The sequence below is a fragment of the Pseudorasbora parva genome, chromosome 13 (genome assembly GCF_024679245.1).
Source record: "Pseudorasbora parva isolate DD20220531a chromosome 13, ASM2467924v1, whole genome shotgun sequence".
In the NCBI taxonomy this organism is placed as follows: Eukaryota; Metazoa; Chordata; class Actinopteri; order Cypriniformes; family Gobionidae; genus Pseudorasbora; species Pseudorasbora parva.
The window spans coordinates 17,144,211-17,159,477 of NC_090184.1; the positions used below are offsets into that span (position 1 = coordinate 17,144,211).

The following is a 15,267-nucleotide window of genomic DNA, read 5'->3' on the forward strand; positions in this document are numbered from 1 at the left end:
AGGACAGTCAGAATGACAGTTGATAGATGTGAACACAATAACTTGTTGCGACAACTCTATTGTATACACCCGGAACACTTATATGTAGCCTAATAACTTATAAGCAATAAAATACTACTAATAAAATAATACATAATAAATAACGTATATAAGACAGGTCACATGGGATCATTCTGGGATACATTTATATCTTTAAAAAGAAAAGAAAAAAAAGAACCCCAAACACCAGAAACCTAAGCTGATTCTGACTTACTGGGTCCATAGGCAGTCTTCACTGCTCCCTGCTAACAGAGTGTGGGACATCTGTTCACTTCGCTTAAAAATGCATTCATTCGGCACACCCTGTGAAGTCTTGAAACATATGCCACTTGCGTTTATTGCACTTGCATAGTTGACGCTATGATCACATAATTTACTTCTGGAAATAAATTTAATTGACTATACTTTATTATACATGTGTATAAATAAAAATCTTGTGTATTTATAAAAATCTAAATTTGTTATCAATTAATTATAAATTGCCATGTTTAAACTTAGTGATAATTGTATGTTGCAATATTTGTTTAATATGAAAATCAACATAAATTGATTACATTATATACACTATATTGCCACAAGTATTGGGACACCCCTCCAAATCCTTGAATTCAGGTGTTCCATTGACTTCCATGGCCATGGGTGTATAAAATAATGCACATAGGCATGCAGACCGCTTCTACAAACATTTGTGAAAGGATGGATTGCTCTCAGGAGAGGTTGCCACCTGTCCAAAGAGTCCATTCATGATATTCCCTCACAGCTAAATATTCCATAGTCACCTGTCAAATGATCGAGGTCAGTTTATGCTGAGGCATACAGTGCGCAGACGTCTGCAACTTTCTACAATAGCAATAGAGTCGATAGCTACAGACCGCCAAACTTCATGTGGCCTTAAGATTAGCTCAAGGACAGTTTGTAGAGAGCTTTATGGAATAGGTTTCCATGGCTGAGAAGCTGCATCCAAGCCTTACATAACCAAGTGCAATGCATTTTTCCAAGAGAAGGTTTCCAAGAGAATGGTACTTACCTGACTGCAGTCTGCCAAGAGTAAAGTTAGGTGGAGGGGGGATTATGTTGTATTTTCTCTTCTTTTTTTTCCTGGGGTTTGGCTTGGCCACTTAGTTCCAGTGAAGGGAACGCTTAATGTTTCAGCATACAAAGATATTTTGGACAATTTCATGCTCCCATCTTTGTGGGAATAGTTTGGCGATGGCACCTTCCCGTTCCAACATGACTATGCACCAGTGCACAAAGCAAGGTCCATAAAGACATGGAAGAGCGAGTTTGGTGCAAAATCAGTGCCTGACCTTACAAATTAAAAAAATCCCATAAACTCTCTAAACCTTTTGGAAAGCCTTCCCAGAAAAGCTGAAGCTATTATAAGCTGCAAAGGGTGGGTCAGCCCTATGGATTAAGAATGGGATGTCATTAAAGTTCATGTGTATGTGCAGAACATCCCAAAACTTTTGGCAATATAGTGTATCTCTTATGTAACCATAACCTTAATGTAATGTAACCGTTACATCTCACACATTATTTATTTTTATTCATGAACAGCCACATACAAATCACACCTGGGACTAATTAAACTCCATAATAACACCGGACGTTCATCACCACCTTTAATTTATTCAAACATACTGATCCGAATTGGCTTGTGGGCAAATTATCTTTCTCCACTTCCTGTAGAGTGATGTATAAATGCTCCCCTTTTCCTTATGCTATTTGTGGTACCCTTTGAACTGATCTTTTTGCTCCCTTCAGATTAGAACCTGCAAAGTGTACTTCATAGGGCACTTACAGGCGAATGGAAAGTGCATATAGTGACGCACTTAAAAAAACACCCAGAAGACCTTATCAAGCGCATAGCAGTGTGCTTAATCACCCGAGTGGCAGCAAGTTTTGCATAAGCAAATCATACTCGTATTGTATTTCTTCAGAAATGTAAAATCTAGTTCCTCAAGGCATGTTTCCTTTTCTTTGTCAAAATAGTCCTAAATTCTAAATCTATCACTATTCCCAAATCATCTTAAGTTTTGCATAGGCAAACTCAATTCATTTTCTTTTTCTGCAGAAGCAAAACCACTCAGAATGCCTAAGAAACCCACTGGCAATCATTCGAGGGGCGGCAAGTTTTACATTGGCAAACACTACTCGTTTTATTTTCACCTCAGAAATGTAAGAATTTTGTTCCTTCATTAATAGAAATACATTTTTCTTTGTCAGACCAGTCCTAAATTCTGAAAACCGTCACTATGTCCAAATAGTCTTACTGTAGGTAATTGACTTTTTTCTCTCCTGAGTTTTCATCACTCATCAGTGGCATGCGAGGAGAACAACCAGGCATTCATTATGAAACAGGTGCTCTGGCGCATGGTATTCAATCCCCCATGTGATATTAAAGTACTTAACAATTGATTAATGATTTTATGGGCTATTACGAGACCTGTCCCTCTGTCTGTTACTGGCTGGGTTTTTCACCTAGACCAGCTCTGGCCACATGAGGGCGCTAAGGTTGCTGGAATGATTCGGTTTCCTGCCATCTCTCTCTTTCTTTCTCATATGCGCTGCCAGAATTCACATCTAGGCTTGTCCTGACTTTCTCAATGGAGGACAAATGGAGAAAAAACAAAGCACCTGAGTGTTATTTGTGACCATACACACACCCTGCTTCCTGTTTGTTCATCCTCTAGTGTTCTGTAACATGACTCATTATATTCCTGTTTTGTTTTCAGCAAACCTTTCGCTTCCCGGCGGCTTGGCTGACCATGTTTGATGCCGTGCTGATCCTCATGTTGATCCCCCTCAAGGATAAAGTGGTCGACCCTATCCTCAAACGCAAAGGCCTGCTGCCCTCACCTCTGAAGAGAATCGCTGTGGGCATGTTCTTTGTCATGTGCTCGGCAGTGGCAGCTGGTGAGTCAACCACAAATACACTAAAAGACACATGTTTCGTGTATTAACAACGCACACAACAATGATTTATGCTAGAGTCTGTGAACCTGTGGGTTTTGTTCAGCTTGCACACTTGCCACATGAACTGTGCGTGCATGTTGGCTGGTTTATCAAGCTTCTTTGTACATATTCACAAACTGAGACTCATGTACGGGGATGTGGGAGGGTTTGAGTGTGATGGCAGACATTTGCATGCATGCACATTTTAAATATATGTTCTTTTTTTTTGTTTCAAAAGGCCTGTCACGGTAGTGAACTTTCATTTCAGACTTCATAAGGTTCATATGCTGTGTGTTCTGTTATATGTGACATACAGTAACACGCATGTTTCAGAAAACTGTGACCTAAATTATGGGATAACTCTAGGGATGGATATAGGCAACTACTTCATGATATGGTGCACTTCACGATTCAGTACATCACAACATCATAAATATGGTAATCTTGAATGAAATGCCGGTAAACGTGTGAGGCAGACTCACTGCGAGGGTGTGAATTTGTGGGGTCAATCCAAGTTCCCTTCAGTTTTTTCTAGTATTGTGCCTTTAAAAACATGGCTAGTTACTAAAAGTTGACAGATATAATAATTATAATTATCATTTTTTGTATTCATTTATCATTCATGTATTCATTCAGGGTTTAAATGCGTATTTTTGTCACAAGCTTCAAATGGGATTTGATCTTTTGACGTGCGCACTGCATGAATATACAGAGTATATAGAGTTTCCTGCTGTTGGTGCATACTAACCATAGTCCTGTCATCACTTCTTTTCTTTGTTTTAAACAGCAGGCTATTTATCTATTTTGGCTCCTAATTAGGAGACGGCGAGCACAATAAGCTTTGTGCTCTGCAGCTAATGTTTATCAAGCCGTAAAAAAACCCATTACCACGCCTAGAACAAGGTGTGTGGATGAGTCTGAAGCGAGGCTTGGTGGGACACCGTTGTCCCGCAGATCTTCACAGATGATGAATGGAAGGAGAATTTTAGATTGACAGTCATTTATGACAATATATTCAACAACAACAGCAGATTGTTCCGCGCTTCATACACCATTATGCAATTCTACGTCATTGCACATGCCCCGATCTTTCCAGTGTGATTGAGTGTACATGTCCTATCTAACGGATTAGAAAAGATTTGGCCAATTCATTCCGATCTGAGTTGTTACTTGTGACTTCCTACTAGTGACTGTGCTAGTAGTCTGATTACAAATAAATGATTAGGGTAAGTGTTTATGTTGTCCCAAAAAAAAAAAGATATTGTCAAACTAATCCGTATGAATTGAGTGGTTTAGTCCAAGATCGAACAGATTGAATTTAGGCTTTTATTAACAAATATATATTAATCAAGGCACACATCAGTTATAGTAAACAGAAGCTCACAAATTCTTGCTTGACGGAGGAGAACCAAGGTTAATTCTTGTCTTATGCTGCACCTTTGAGTTTTTGCAAGAACCAATAAGGTTAATTCTCGTGTTACGCAGCACGTTTGAGCTTCTGCAAGAACCAATGAGGTTCATTCTCGTGTTACGCAGCACGTTTGAGCTTCAGCAAGAACCAATGAGGTTCATTCTCGTGTTACGCAGCACGTTTGAGCTTCAGCAAGAACCAGTGAGGTTCATTCTCATGAACCAATGAGGTTCATTTTTTTGTTACGCTGCACATTTGAGCTTCAGCAAGGACCAATGAGGTTCATTCTAATTTTTTTCACAGCATGTTTGAGCTTCAGCAAGCCAATGAGGTTTGTTCCTGTGCATCAAGCAAATAGAGTTGACTTTCTGTTTATGTTTGCTGGTCAATGTTTATATATGAATAAAAACCTTTAAATTGAATGTATTCATCAAATAAAGTGATTGTGTCACTTCAGAAATTTTTGACTAAATCACTAAATTCATATGGATTAGTTTTAGTCTTTTATTTTCTTTTTGAAGGTCAAAGTGATAGTTGCATAGTTGTCAATGGACAGTACAGAACTGGCTAAAAAAAAGAGAAAAAAAACCCTAATCAGTTGGTCTAATCAAGGTAACTATCACCACAATGGAAGGCCCTCCATTCATTCGATTGGACAATGAAAATATTTTTTATAACATCAAGCAGCTTTTCTTCAGGTGCTTAGAGTCACCTATAAAAAGGGAGAGGTGCAGCAGGCGGCTAAAACACGAGCCGCCTTGGATGCCTAAACAGTGTGCTAAACGCTCACTCACAATAAAAAACTATTTAAAAACGGCCCCTCTCTCTGCAACAACAATTTGTTCTGTCTGATCGGGGCTTAAGAAGCACCTGGGTGATCCTCAAGAATTGTGGAACAATGCATTATGGACAGAAAAACTTAAAGTAGAATTTTTTGCTATGCATATATTTAGTTACAGTGTGTTTGATCTTGGGTAACACTTACACTTTTTTTAGGCAAAGCCCTGTAAATGCTATTGACAAAACACAACCATAAAGCCCAAGTCGACATAGTGCAGAGTTATGTATGGATCCATCATCCTGTGTCAAGTTCAAACAGAATGAATGTACAAAATAAAATGTCCAAACCTGTAGTGTTTAGTGAATCACATTGAGACAAACTTCATTGCAGATCGAGCTGAGAAACACTGTGGCATAAAAATGCTGAGCCAATATTATAAGAAAGATTTGTGAGATATCAATATACATCCACACAGACAATTGTCAAATCGTGTTTTCTTAGTACTGTTCATTTTAAACGAAGGAATGAGTTCATCTCAGAAAGGTTACGGCATTTCCAGCCATCAGATAAGGTACAGTGACTCCAAGATGGCAGAGATCCGATGTAGAATGACTCACCCACAAACACCCACACGCTCTTGACACATTCACACAGACCACTGATCTCTCCTCTGAATTCTGTCACTCCTGTCCAACCTTGAGCCGGCTCTATTGAACCCTGCAGAAGGTGGATCGATATCCCCGCTTGTTCTGACAGTTAATATTCATACAGCCCACCGTCCTGGAAAATACCAACCTGAATCAGCGCTTTTGCACTTTTCATTATTCCCACCTTCTCTTTTAATATATTTTTGCTGAGGAACTTTGAATATCTCCTCACTTGTTGTTGTTCCACAACTTTTTTTAAACGTTGATTCCCACAGTCCTGGAAGTCCTGAAACTCAGGAAATTTCAAACATGTGATTTCTAATCCTGGAAAAGTGATTTTAGTAAAAAAAGCAGATTTGACAAAGGTTAAAAAGTTCATGGGAACACCATGGAAAATGTTTATAGTTAATATGCACTAATCAGGCATAACATTAAGATTGGTGAAGTGAATAACAATCATTATCTCTTCATCACGGATTGGGTTGGATATATTAGGCAGTAAGTATTTTTTTCCCCCCTAAATTTGATGTGTTGGAAGCAAGTAAAATGGGCAAGTGTACGGATTTGAGTGAGTTTGACAAGGGCCAAATTGTGATGGCTAGACGACTGGGTCTGAGCATCTCAAACTGCATATATTGTGGGGTGTTTCCGATCTGCAGTGGTCAGTATCTATCAAAAGTGGTCAAGAAAAAAAGGCTCATTGATGCACGTGGGGAGCGAGGGCTGGCCTGTGTGGTCCAATCAAACAGATGAGCTACTGTACTGTATTAGAATTGCTCAAGAAATTAATACACAGTGTAGGTTGTTGCGTATGGGGCTGCATAGCCACAGACCAGTCAGGTTAGCCATGCTGACCCCTGCCAATGCTGAAAGAGCCAACAGTGGGCACGTGAGCATCAGAACTGGACCACAGAGCAATGGAAGAAGGTGACCTGGTCTGATCACGCCTTCTTTCGCATGGATATCCGGGTGCGTGTGTGTCTCCTGGGGAACACATGGCACCATGATTCACTATGGGAATAAGGCAAGCCAGCGGAGGCAGTGTGATGCTTTGTGCAATGTTTTGCTGGGAAACCTTGGGTACTGCCATTTATGTGGATGTTACTTTGACATGTACCACCTACCTAAGCATTGTTGCAGATCATGTAAACCCTTTCATTGAAATTATATTCCTTGGTGTATGGGCTCTTTCAGCAGGATAATGCGTCCTGCCACAAACCAAAAATAGTTCAAGAATGGTTTAAGGAGCATAACAATGAGTTTGAGGTGTTGACTTGGCCTCCAGATTCCCCAAATCTCAATCCAATCGAGCATCCGTGGGATGTACTGAACAAACAAGCCCGATCCATTAAGGCCCCACCTTGCAACTTGCAGGACTTAATGGATCTGCTGCTAACATATTGGTGCCAGATACCACAGCACATCTTCAAAGGTCTAGTGGAGTCCATGTGTCGACGAATCAGGGCTGTTTTGGCAGCAAAAGTGAGACCAACACAATATTAGGTCATAATATTATGCCTGATCTGTGTATATTTTCTCTATCTCAGTTCTAAAGTGTTTTGTATAAATCTAATATTTAATGAAAATCATTTCTTTCTGCTACACATTAATACATTTTGTTTTTGCAGTACCATAAAAATATTGGCAGTGCAAAGCTTCATTACTACCCCTACTGAGCAAACTAAAAATAATAAAAATAACTTTTAAAAATAAAGAAATAATCTTAATATTGAGACTTTATCTTAGTAGCATAATCTTACTAACTACAGTTTTGAGATGACCTTCATATCAGATCATCAAACAAAGCTCTTTGTGTAGGTGGCTTACTAGATTTTGAGGCACAGCAGTCTCTCGGAAACTTTAGCACTTTCCTTCCAAGTGTTTTTGGCATGTTTGCCTGTCTGAAGTTCTGTACACAGTTGATGCCTTGTTACGAAGACAACACTTTCTGAGATCGTGTCCACACATACACGAAAGTTCGAGTCACATTTTGAGAGTGTCGCGGAGTGCCTGTTGGAGGTTGTAGAGGAAGACAACGTTGACAGGTCGCTGTATCTCATTGTTTGGTTTGACTGCACCCAGCACTCCAGTCAGTCCCTAGTCCAATTCCAGCTCTGCCCAGTGGATTAAACCGAGCTTAGTCAGCTTGACAGTGTGCGCTGTATCCAGACATTGACATATTTCAGACTAAAGCGCTTTTTGAGTGAGATGAGTTTTGGGAGATGCGCTCTGGAGTGTGAGGAAAGTATATGAATATTTTTTTTTTTCTCTCCAACCCTGTCTGTCTTTCTTTCTTTGACTCTCCCTGACTCTTTTAAACCACTGTCAAACTCTGCATGGTGAGGGAGAGAAAGGTTTAGACATATTTTCTTTAAATTCCTCATCTGTCTAAGCTGCCATCAAGCTGAGTAAATGTGTGTTTGTAGTCATCATGAGGGATGCTTTAAGCAGTAAACAGCCCAAAGTTCAGAAAAACTCAAAACCGTCTAAATAATGAGAGACTGATGTCAAGTGATTTGCGGCATGATTGCGGTTTTCAGGTGTTTACTTCACTTGATTTGTTTTCACTTATACTGATAGCTGTTGGCAAAGATGACCGATGTCTAATACAACATAAAATCTAGTCCACGTTGCTGATTATTCAGGCCGACAACCACCCACTTAAACAGGAAGAGACCATCTGAATGATGAACAACACGCCATAGTTTATTTTATTTTATACAACTAATGTAACTCAGTACAAAACATAATTGATGTGATTAAACACTTTCAGTTATATATGCAACGTAATCAGTGTGAGGCTGTGCTTGTAAACTTGTTCAAAGATTCAGTGCTACAAACTTTTCCAAATCCAGCTTCTAGGTCTTCCTCAAGAGCACTCATTCTAACAGCCTGAGATGTTGTAAACAATATTTCCAGGTTTGCTGATAAAAACCTGCGCACCCTGAAGCATCCCTGGAAATCGAGTAAACCCAATCAATCAGATTGTCGGATGCAGTTTTGAGAATGCTTCTGCCAGTTTTGTGTTCACTAAGTACAGAGTACCAACATACAGTTCAAGGACTGTCTGATTCATAAGACTAATAACAGACCAGGAACTTGAAGATATAAAACGCAAGTCCATCTTTGTTACTTTTAAGGTCATCCACAGGCTAGAGTACATCTAAAAGCTTCCAAAGTACAATTTTAGCATGTGTTCAACTTTGTGTTCTTAGAAATTAAACCAAAACATATGAAGGCTTTTATCTTGTTTCCAAGGGCATGAGTGCATTTGTGTCCAAGCGAAGGTTCTGTCATTACCTGATAATTCCTCTTGCATCTGACATGTAATTGCAAATAGAAAAGTTTTGGTTTTGCCAAGTTGTGACTAAAGATTGACTATTATTAAACTGAGTTCATGTCCCGCTTCAGTTGTCTCAGTTGTTCAGTTTTTTCAGTAGTAGATGCATCAACAATGTAAATGCTAAATTACAACTTAACCATTTAATAAACCAGATTAAATGGAAAACACTTTCCACATCAAATACTACTCATTCACTAAATTTATAGTATTTATAACATTTTGCAAATGCAAACATGGACAGGTTATGTAACATGCCTTAACAGCAAAAAAACATGAGCGAAACTGGCTAAGGAGAAAATGTTTGCCCAAAATTCTGTCATAATGTCGTTGCAAATCCATAAGATTGCTGCTCATCTTCAAAACACAAATGCAGAGAAATCTTCCTCCTTTAAAAGTCATAACCTTGATGCACAATTTATGTGAACTGAGCAGTTTAATCCAAGGAAATGTTGGATTGAATATTAAAATTTATACTTTTTTTCACATATATGACCCTGGACCACACAACCAGTCTTTAGGGCTGAATAAATAAGCATTTCATTGATGTGTGGTTTGTTAGGATAGGAGAATATTTGGCCAGTTGAGATACAACTGTTTGAAAAACTGGAATCTGAGGATGCAAAAACATCTTATTGTTGAGAAAATTGCCTTTAAAGTTGTCCAAATTAAGTTCTTAGCTATGTATATTACTAATATTAAAATACTTGTTATATATATTTGTAGTAGGATATTTAATAAATATCTTCATGGAACATAATCTTAATATCCTAATGATTTTTGGCATAAAAGAAAATTGTATAATTTTGACCCATAAAATGTGCTGTTGCTATTGCCACAAATATATCTGTGTGACTTATGACTGGTTTTGTGGTCCAGGTTCATATATAAACACACAAAACACATCAACTATGGTAAATGGAAGCTCAAACATACTTGCTTGATACTCAAGAACAAACCTCATTGGTTATCTTTAGAAGACTTCAGAAGGCCGCTCGATTCATATGAATTCTGTTGACTTAAGTTTTATTCTTTTTGAAATCAAAGTTTTGGTTGAATGACTTCTAAAATGGAGAGACCGAAATCTCTCAGGTTTCATTAAAAACCTTGTGTTTTGAATGAAGGTGCGTTTGAATGAAGGTCTTGTGAATTTAAAATGGCATGAGGCTGAATAAATGATTGAATTTTCATTGAATTTAAATTTTTAGGTGAACAAACTCTTTAAACGTGCAGTATGCAACTTTTGGCCACTAGGGGTCACTCATTCAAAATAATAACAACTGACGTACTTTGGTGACGTCGGGAAAGTGCGTGGGCTCATGGGAGTTGTTGTCATTATTGCCACTGTCAACCAGCGAATCTGGCATCTCCAGCAGAAAACATGTTCACTGACAAGGTAATTGATTGTTATATTACATCTCTATTATTGTTAAGTTTAGTTACGGCTTTTCACTTTATGTAATGTCAATCTAATGAAATAGCAGCAAGCTACCGTTACTTAACAAACTTATCAGTAACGTTAGCTAATGTGTGAGACAGAATGTTGTGCGGGCGGTCGCTATGTCAACATACCTATAAGTTGGTAGGCTATGTTGACATATTAACCGCGCATCATAATTTGAGTTACTCAAATTATAGATATATTGACATGGCATCCGCGATTGTCGAACATTCTGTATATCAACTGTTCAATACGGAAATACATTTCAATTTAGTTTATCATTACCAACATAAAACAGTAAATGAGAGAACCAGCACCTGCAATACGTTGTTCATTGGAACACGCGCTGTGTCGCTCCCCACGTTCATCAATCATTCTAATAAACATTTATTTTGGAACTCAGAGATATATGAATAAGTAGATCATTATTAAATCAATATTATATGTAGCTTGTATTAACATATGATAAAAGTGACGGTCACCTTATATTAATTGACAAAGATAGTGGCATATTACCTTATGAAGCTAACGTTACTTTCTCCAGCTACATATAAAACCAATAATAGCTCGTCCATCTGTGTTTTACACATGACATCATCGTGTCACCAAATATACGGATAGAAATACTTTTGAATCAGTTTTTAAAAAAATAGCTCTTTCAGTCTCCAAAAACAGAGAATCCGCCTGTTTGAAAAGCCGATACAAAATGTATAACATTACGTATTCAGCTAAACGCGTCTCAATGTGGTCAAGATCGCTATGCAATATGCAAACATACAGCATGTTATGATTATATGATTATTATGTTAGCTAAATGGTTACTTAAATGACCTGTTTATTAAAACACAAGCGAGATCAGCATCTCTCTGCAGTCCGAGCTTGTCACGAAGATTTCGCCATCTTTCAAAGGCTTCTCCAAGGTTTACACGTCTCTTGCTTCTTCTACTGTCCCAAAATCTTCTCGGGTCATTTTTTTCACCCTTACGTTTGCGCTTTGTTGAGCTGACAAAACGTACAGGCAAAGAGTAGTCATGATCCATTATCATACAGACTTTTTTATACGGGGGTTCCCCTTATACTGTCTGTCAGTGTTCCTCTTTGAGTTTGGCGGTTCCGCCCATAGATATCTATGGTTGCGCCGAGTTCCGCAGGAAGCAAGACGCAAACGTGGATATGACGTGAAAGACTGGCGACATAACGGAAATAAAGACACGGTCCGTGTCTTCGAATTAAAATATTAATTTCTCTGGATTTAGAAGTTAATTAGAACTGTCGGGATAATGTAAACACACAACTTTAAAAAATATATAACATAGATATAGTGATCTTTTATATTTTTAATGCTGAAACATTACATATTGTGCCTTTAAGTTAATATAAAATGTGAACGAGAGCACAAGACCACTGACATTCTCTAAGCAGCTTTTAATAATAAACGGACTGATACATTGCGCCATTTGATTTTAAAGACAATTTTGGGTCACCACTCCATGTCCGATGTGAAAACAAACTGGGTCCTGAAGCAAAAACAGCTGAGAACCACTATTTTAAAATGATGCACAAGAAAATGACCTTGGTATTGCATGACAAAGCCTGAACAAAGTCTAGTATGCAATGCACAATACAGATGTTATCTAATAATAACCATTGCTTTGATGTAGGAAAGAGTGGGGGAAAGTCGTTGCACACTCTTGCGGAATCAGTATGTGCAAACCACGCTCATATCACTTTGTGTGTGTTGTAGAGATCAAACTAATGAGAACCTTTGGGAATCATGCTCTCCTTGAGAGAGAAAGAAAGCGTCCCATCCTTTGTACTCCCACACAATGACACAGACTGACTCATTAATAACCGCCACCTGATACAAGCATGGTTTAAGGATGCTTACTATGTGTGAATGGATTCTAAAAAAAGTGTCTATGTGTGTGTGAGAGAACTATTAGACATAGTGTGTGTATATTAAGATACATGGTGTGGTGAGTGTGTATGCCTGTGACATAATGGTTCCCACTAATGGGACTTATTATATAGATGAGATATCTTGGGAAATTAGTCTTTTAGTGCCCCTCATTAATACCAAATGTATGGTAATCATGCAGTTCTTTCTTTTCTGTACCCCTTCGCTCATTACTTTTCTTTCCTGCTTTGCCATGATCGGTTTCTCAGCATTCGCTTTAGTGCAACACACACACACACACGCACACACAAATAAATGACACCTGTGGGCACACGCAACATAGAGTTTAAATGCAGGCAATTATTCAAAGAGTCAAGGATGTGTATGAAATGAAATATCAACAAATAATGACAAATAATTGCAACTTTTATCTGAATCTCTGAAAGATTTGTGACTCATCGCTCTGAATGAATCCCCAGGAGCAGGAACGACACATTGTTGTATCTCTTGAATGGTATTTTGTTTTGTTTGTAATGGTACACACAATTGGCATTGATTGGGTAAATGTCTATTCATTCCTAAAACAATTTGAAATGTAGACTTGTCAGTCCCCAGGACACGTTTTCACTTTTCAGCAAGTCTTTTTCGTATTTATCAATACTCCCCCCTACTGCCCTGCTTCAATCTGCATTGTGTGAATCTTTTGTAATATTATGAACTGTAAATGTGTGATATTTTGGTCAATTTGAAATTATATCTTGTTGAGAATCTCTAAAACAAGGGCTGATTTGGTCACCCATTTATTTTTGAAGCTGGTGAACCTTGAACTGTTGTTGTTTAAAACTAAAGAGTATGTCAAGAATAATAATAATAATAATAATAATAATAATAATAATAATAATAATAATAATAATAATACATTTTTTTGTATTGCACTTTACATTTGTAACAAATCTCTTATTCCTGCACCTGTTAGAATAGAATTTTCTTAAAGGATGTTTCTCAACATTCCTCAATTTTACATTGCCCTTGTCTCAACTGTTTTGGAGCAGTTATTAAGCCTGATTTTTGGGGCTACTAAGTTAGTTAGCAAAGACTTTTGATGTCTTTTATACTGTTTTCATTTGAATTTTCTGGCGCATCTATTTACACAAAGTGCTAGTATCCACTTGTTGTCAAAGCTATACACTAACACCACCCATATTATTGAGCCAGACAAAGTGAAAACTACAGATTACACTTAACCCCGCCCACAGACAGTCCGATTATTAATTATTTTTAGACAGAGGGTTATTAATAGAAAAGTTATTGGAAGGGTAGGTTTATCACTGAAATTATATCATACTGTCTGCTCTTTAAACAGCATTATGGTAAAAGCGCGACACTATGGCAATAGCTTTACCTGTTTGCGACATGGGGTTTTGCTTCAGGGGGTTTGGCAGGGCCGACAGAATGGCAGTTTCTTTGGCATAAAAATGTGTTTGTGGTCATCCAGTTTGAGAAACAGGGCTTTTTCAGATTTTCCGTCACAGCGGATCTCCATTTATGATTCTTTGCAGTCTTTAGCCACCACCTACAGTGTGCTGGATCCTGGAAACTGAAGTAAATCACTCCCACCAAATGTCTACTCTTTGAATTCTTGGACCTGTTAACAATATTGATACTACATTATTTTTTTTAAAAGCTTGCTAAGAAGAATTTCATTCTAAAGCAAGGCGGTATTTGACTTTGGTTGAGCGCATCCATAGCAGACTTGTGGTAAGAAAACAGCCTTTTCTCCCCTTTGTTTTCTCTTCTCAATTAGCTACAATGTATTTATTTGTATTTTTTTTTTTTTACCTTTGTACTGTATTGGCAGCCACGTTTTATTGAAAGCTCATTTTGCAACAAGTAAAATATCCCTCTAATAGGAGCAGTGTTGTGGGGAGTAAGGATTTAATATTTGAGACAACCGACCCAACTTTGAAATCGTTTTTTCCCAATCCCATTCTTCATGGCTCCTTTCCAAATCCTTTCGAGGACACCTTTACTGATCAGCAGGCAGATTATTATGTTTAGGGGTAGGTGTAGTGATGGACTTTAGGAATAGGGACAACCAAGTTATCAGTAAGGCAGCATCCATTTTTGTATTATTAAATACAATACTGAATATTGATGTTATTATTTCATGCTGATTTATAATGTACTACAATTCTCTGAGGTGCAAATATATTTTACTATACTCAGTGGAAAGATATTATTGCACCTATCTTTCCAATGCTATATACACTGATGTGTGTGATAATACATCCAGGCGTCATTTCTGATGACGTGACCTTTGACCCTTGCTGTTTATATGTTTGTCACTGCATTAAATTTTTTTTGTAGCTTACGTTCAACATGGCAGATGATGCACATATAGTATGTTTACCCTAATCTTTGATCGTATTGCTAAATAAACATACAGCATGTCACTATACAAATTGGGATTTGGCACAAAAAAACGTTTTAGTCTAATCTAAGTCATGCATCAATTGGTTAAGTGGATTCCACAAGACTAACCAATGAGTTTAGATACATTCTGTTATTCAGTTTTGTTGTACAGTAAGTAGATAAGTCAAATAACTTACAGGGGAGTACTAAAAAGACAAAAAACAATGCAATTTTGACATTATAAAATATAAAATAAAAAAACACATACAGCAAAGGCTGTATGCAAAGTTATGAGGAGAATTGTTAACAATATTCGCTGGGGGAAAAAAGGAAGATAGGATGGG

General features: G+C 37.7%; 1 protein-coding gene across 1 annotated transcript in view; it reads left to right on the forward strand.

The window, feature by feature from the left end:
• The window catches only part of slc15a4 (solute carrier family 15 member 4), a 100,877-nt gene that overhangs the window by 23,425 nt on the left and 62,185 nt on the right, over positions 1 to 15,267 (forward strand). Inside the window, exon 6 of the mRNA XM_067413319.1 lies at positions 2,775 to 2,955. Within this exon, the coding sequence (XP_067269420.1) occupies positions 2,775 to 2,955 (181 nt within the window). The remainder of the gene's footprint in view (positions 1 to 2,774; positions 2,956 to 15,267) is intronic.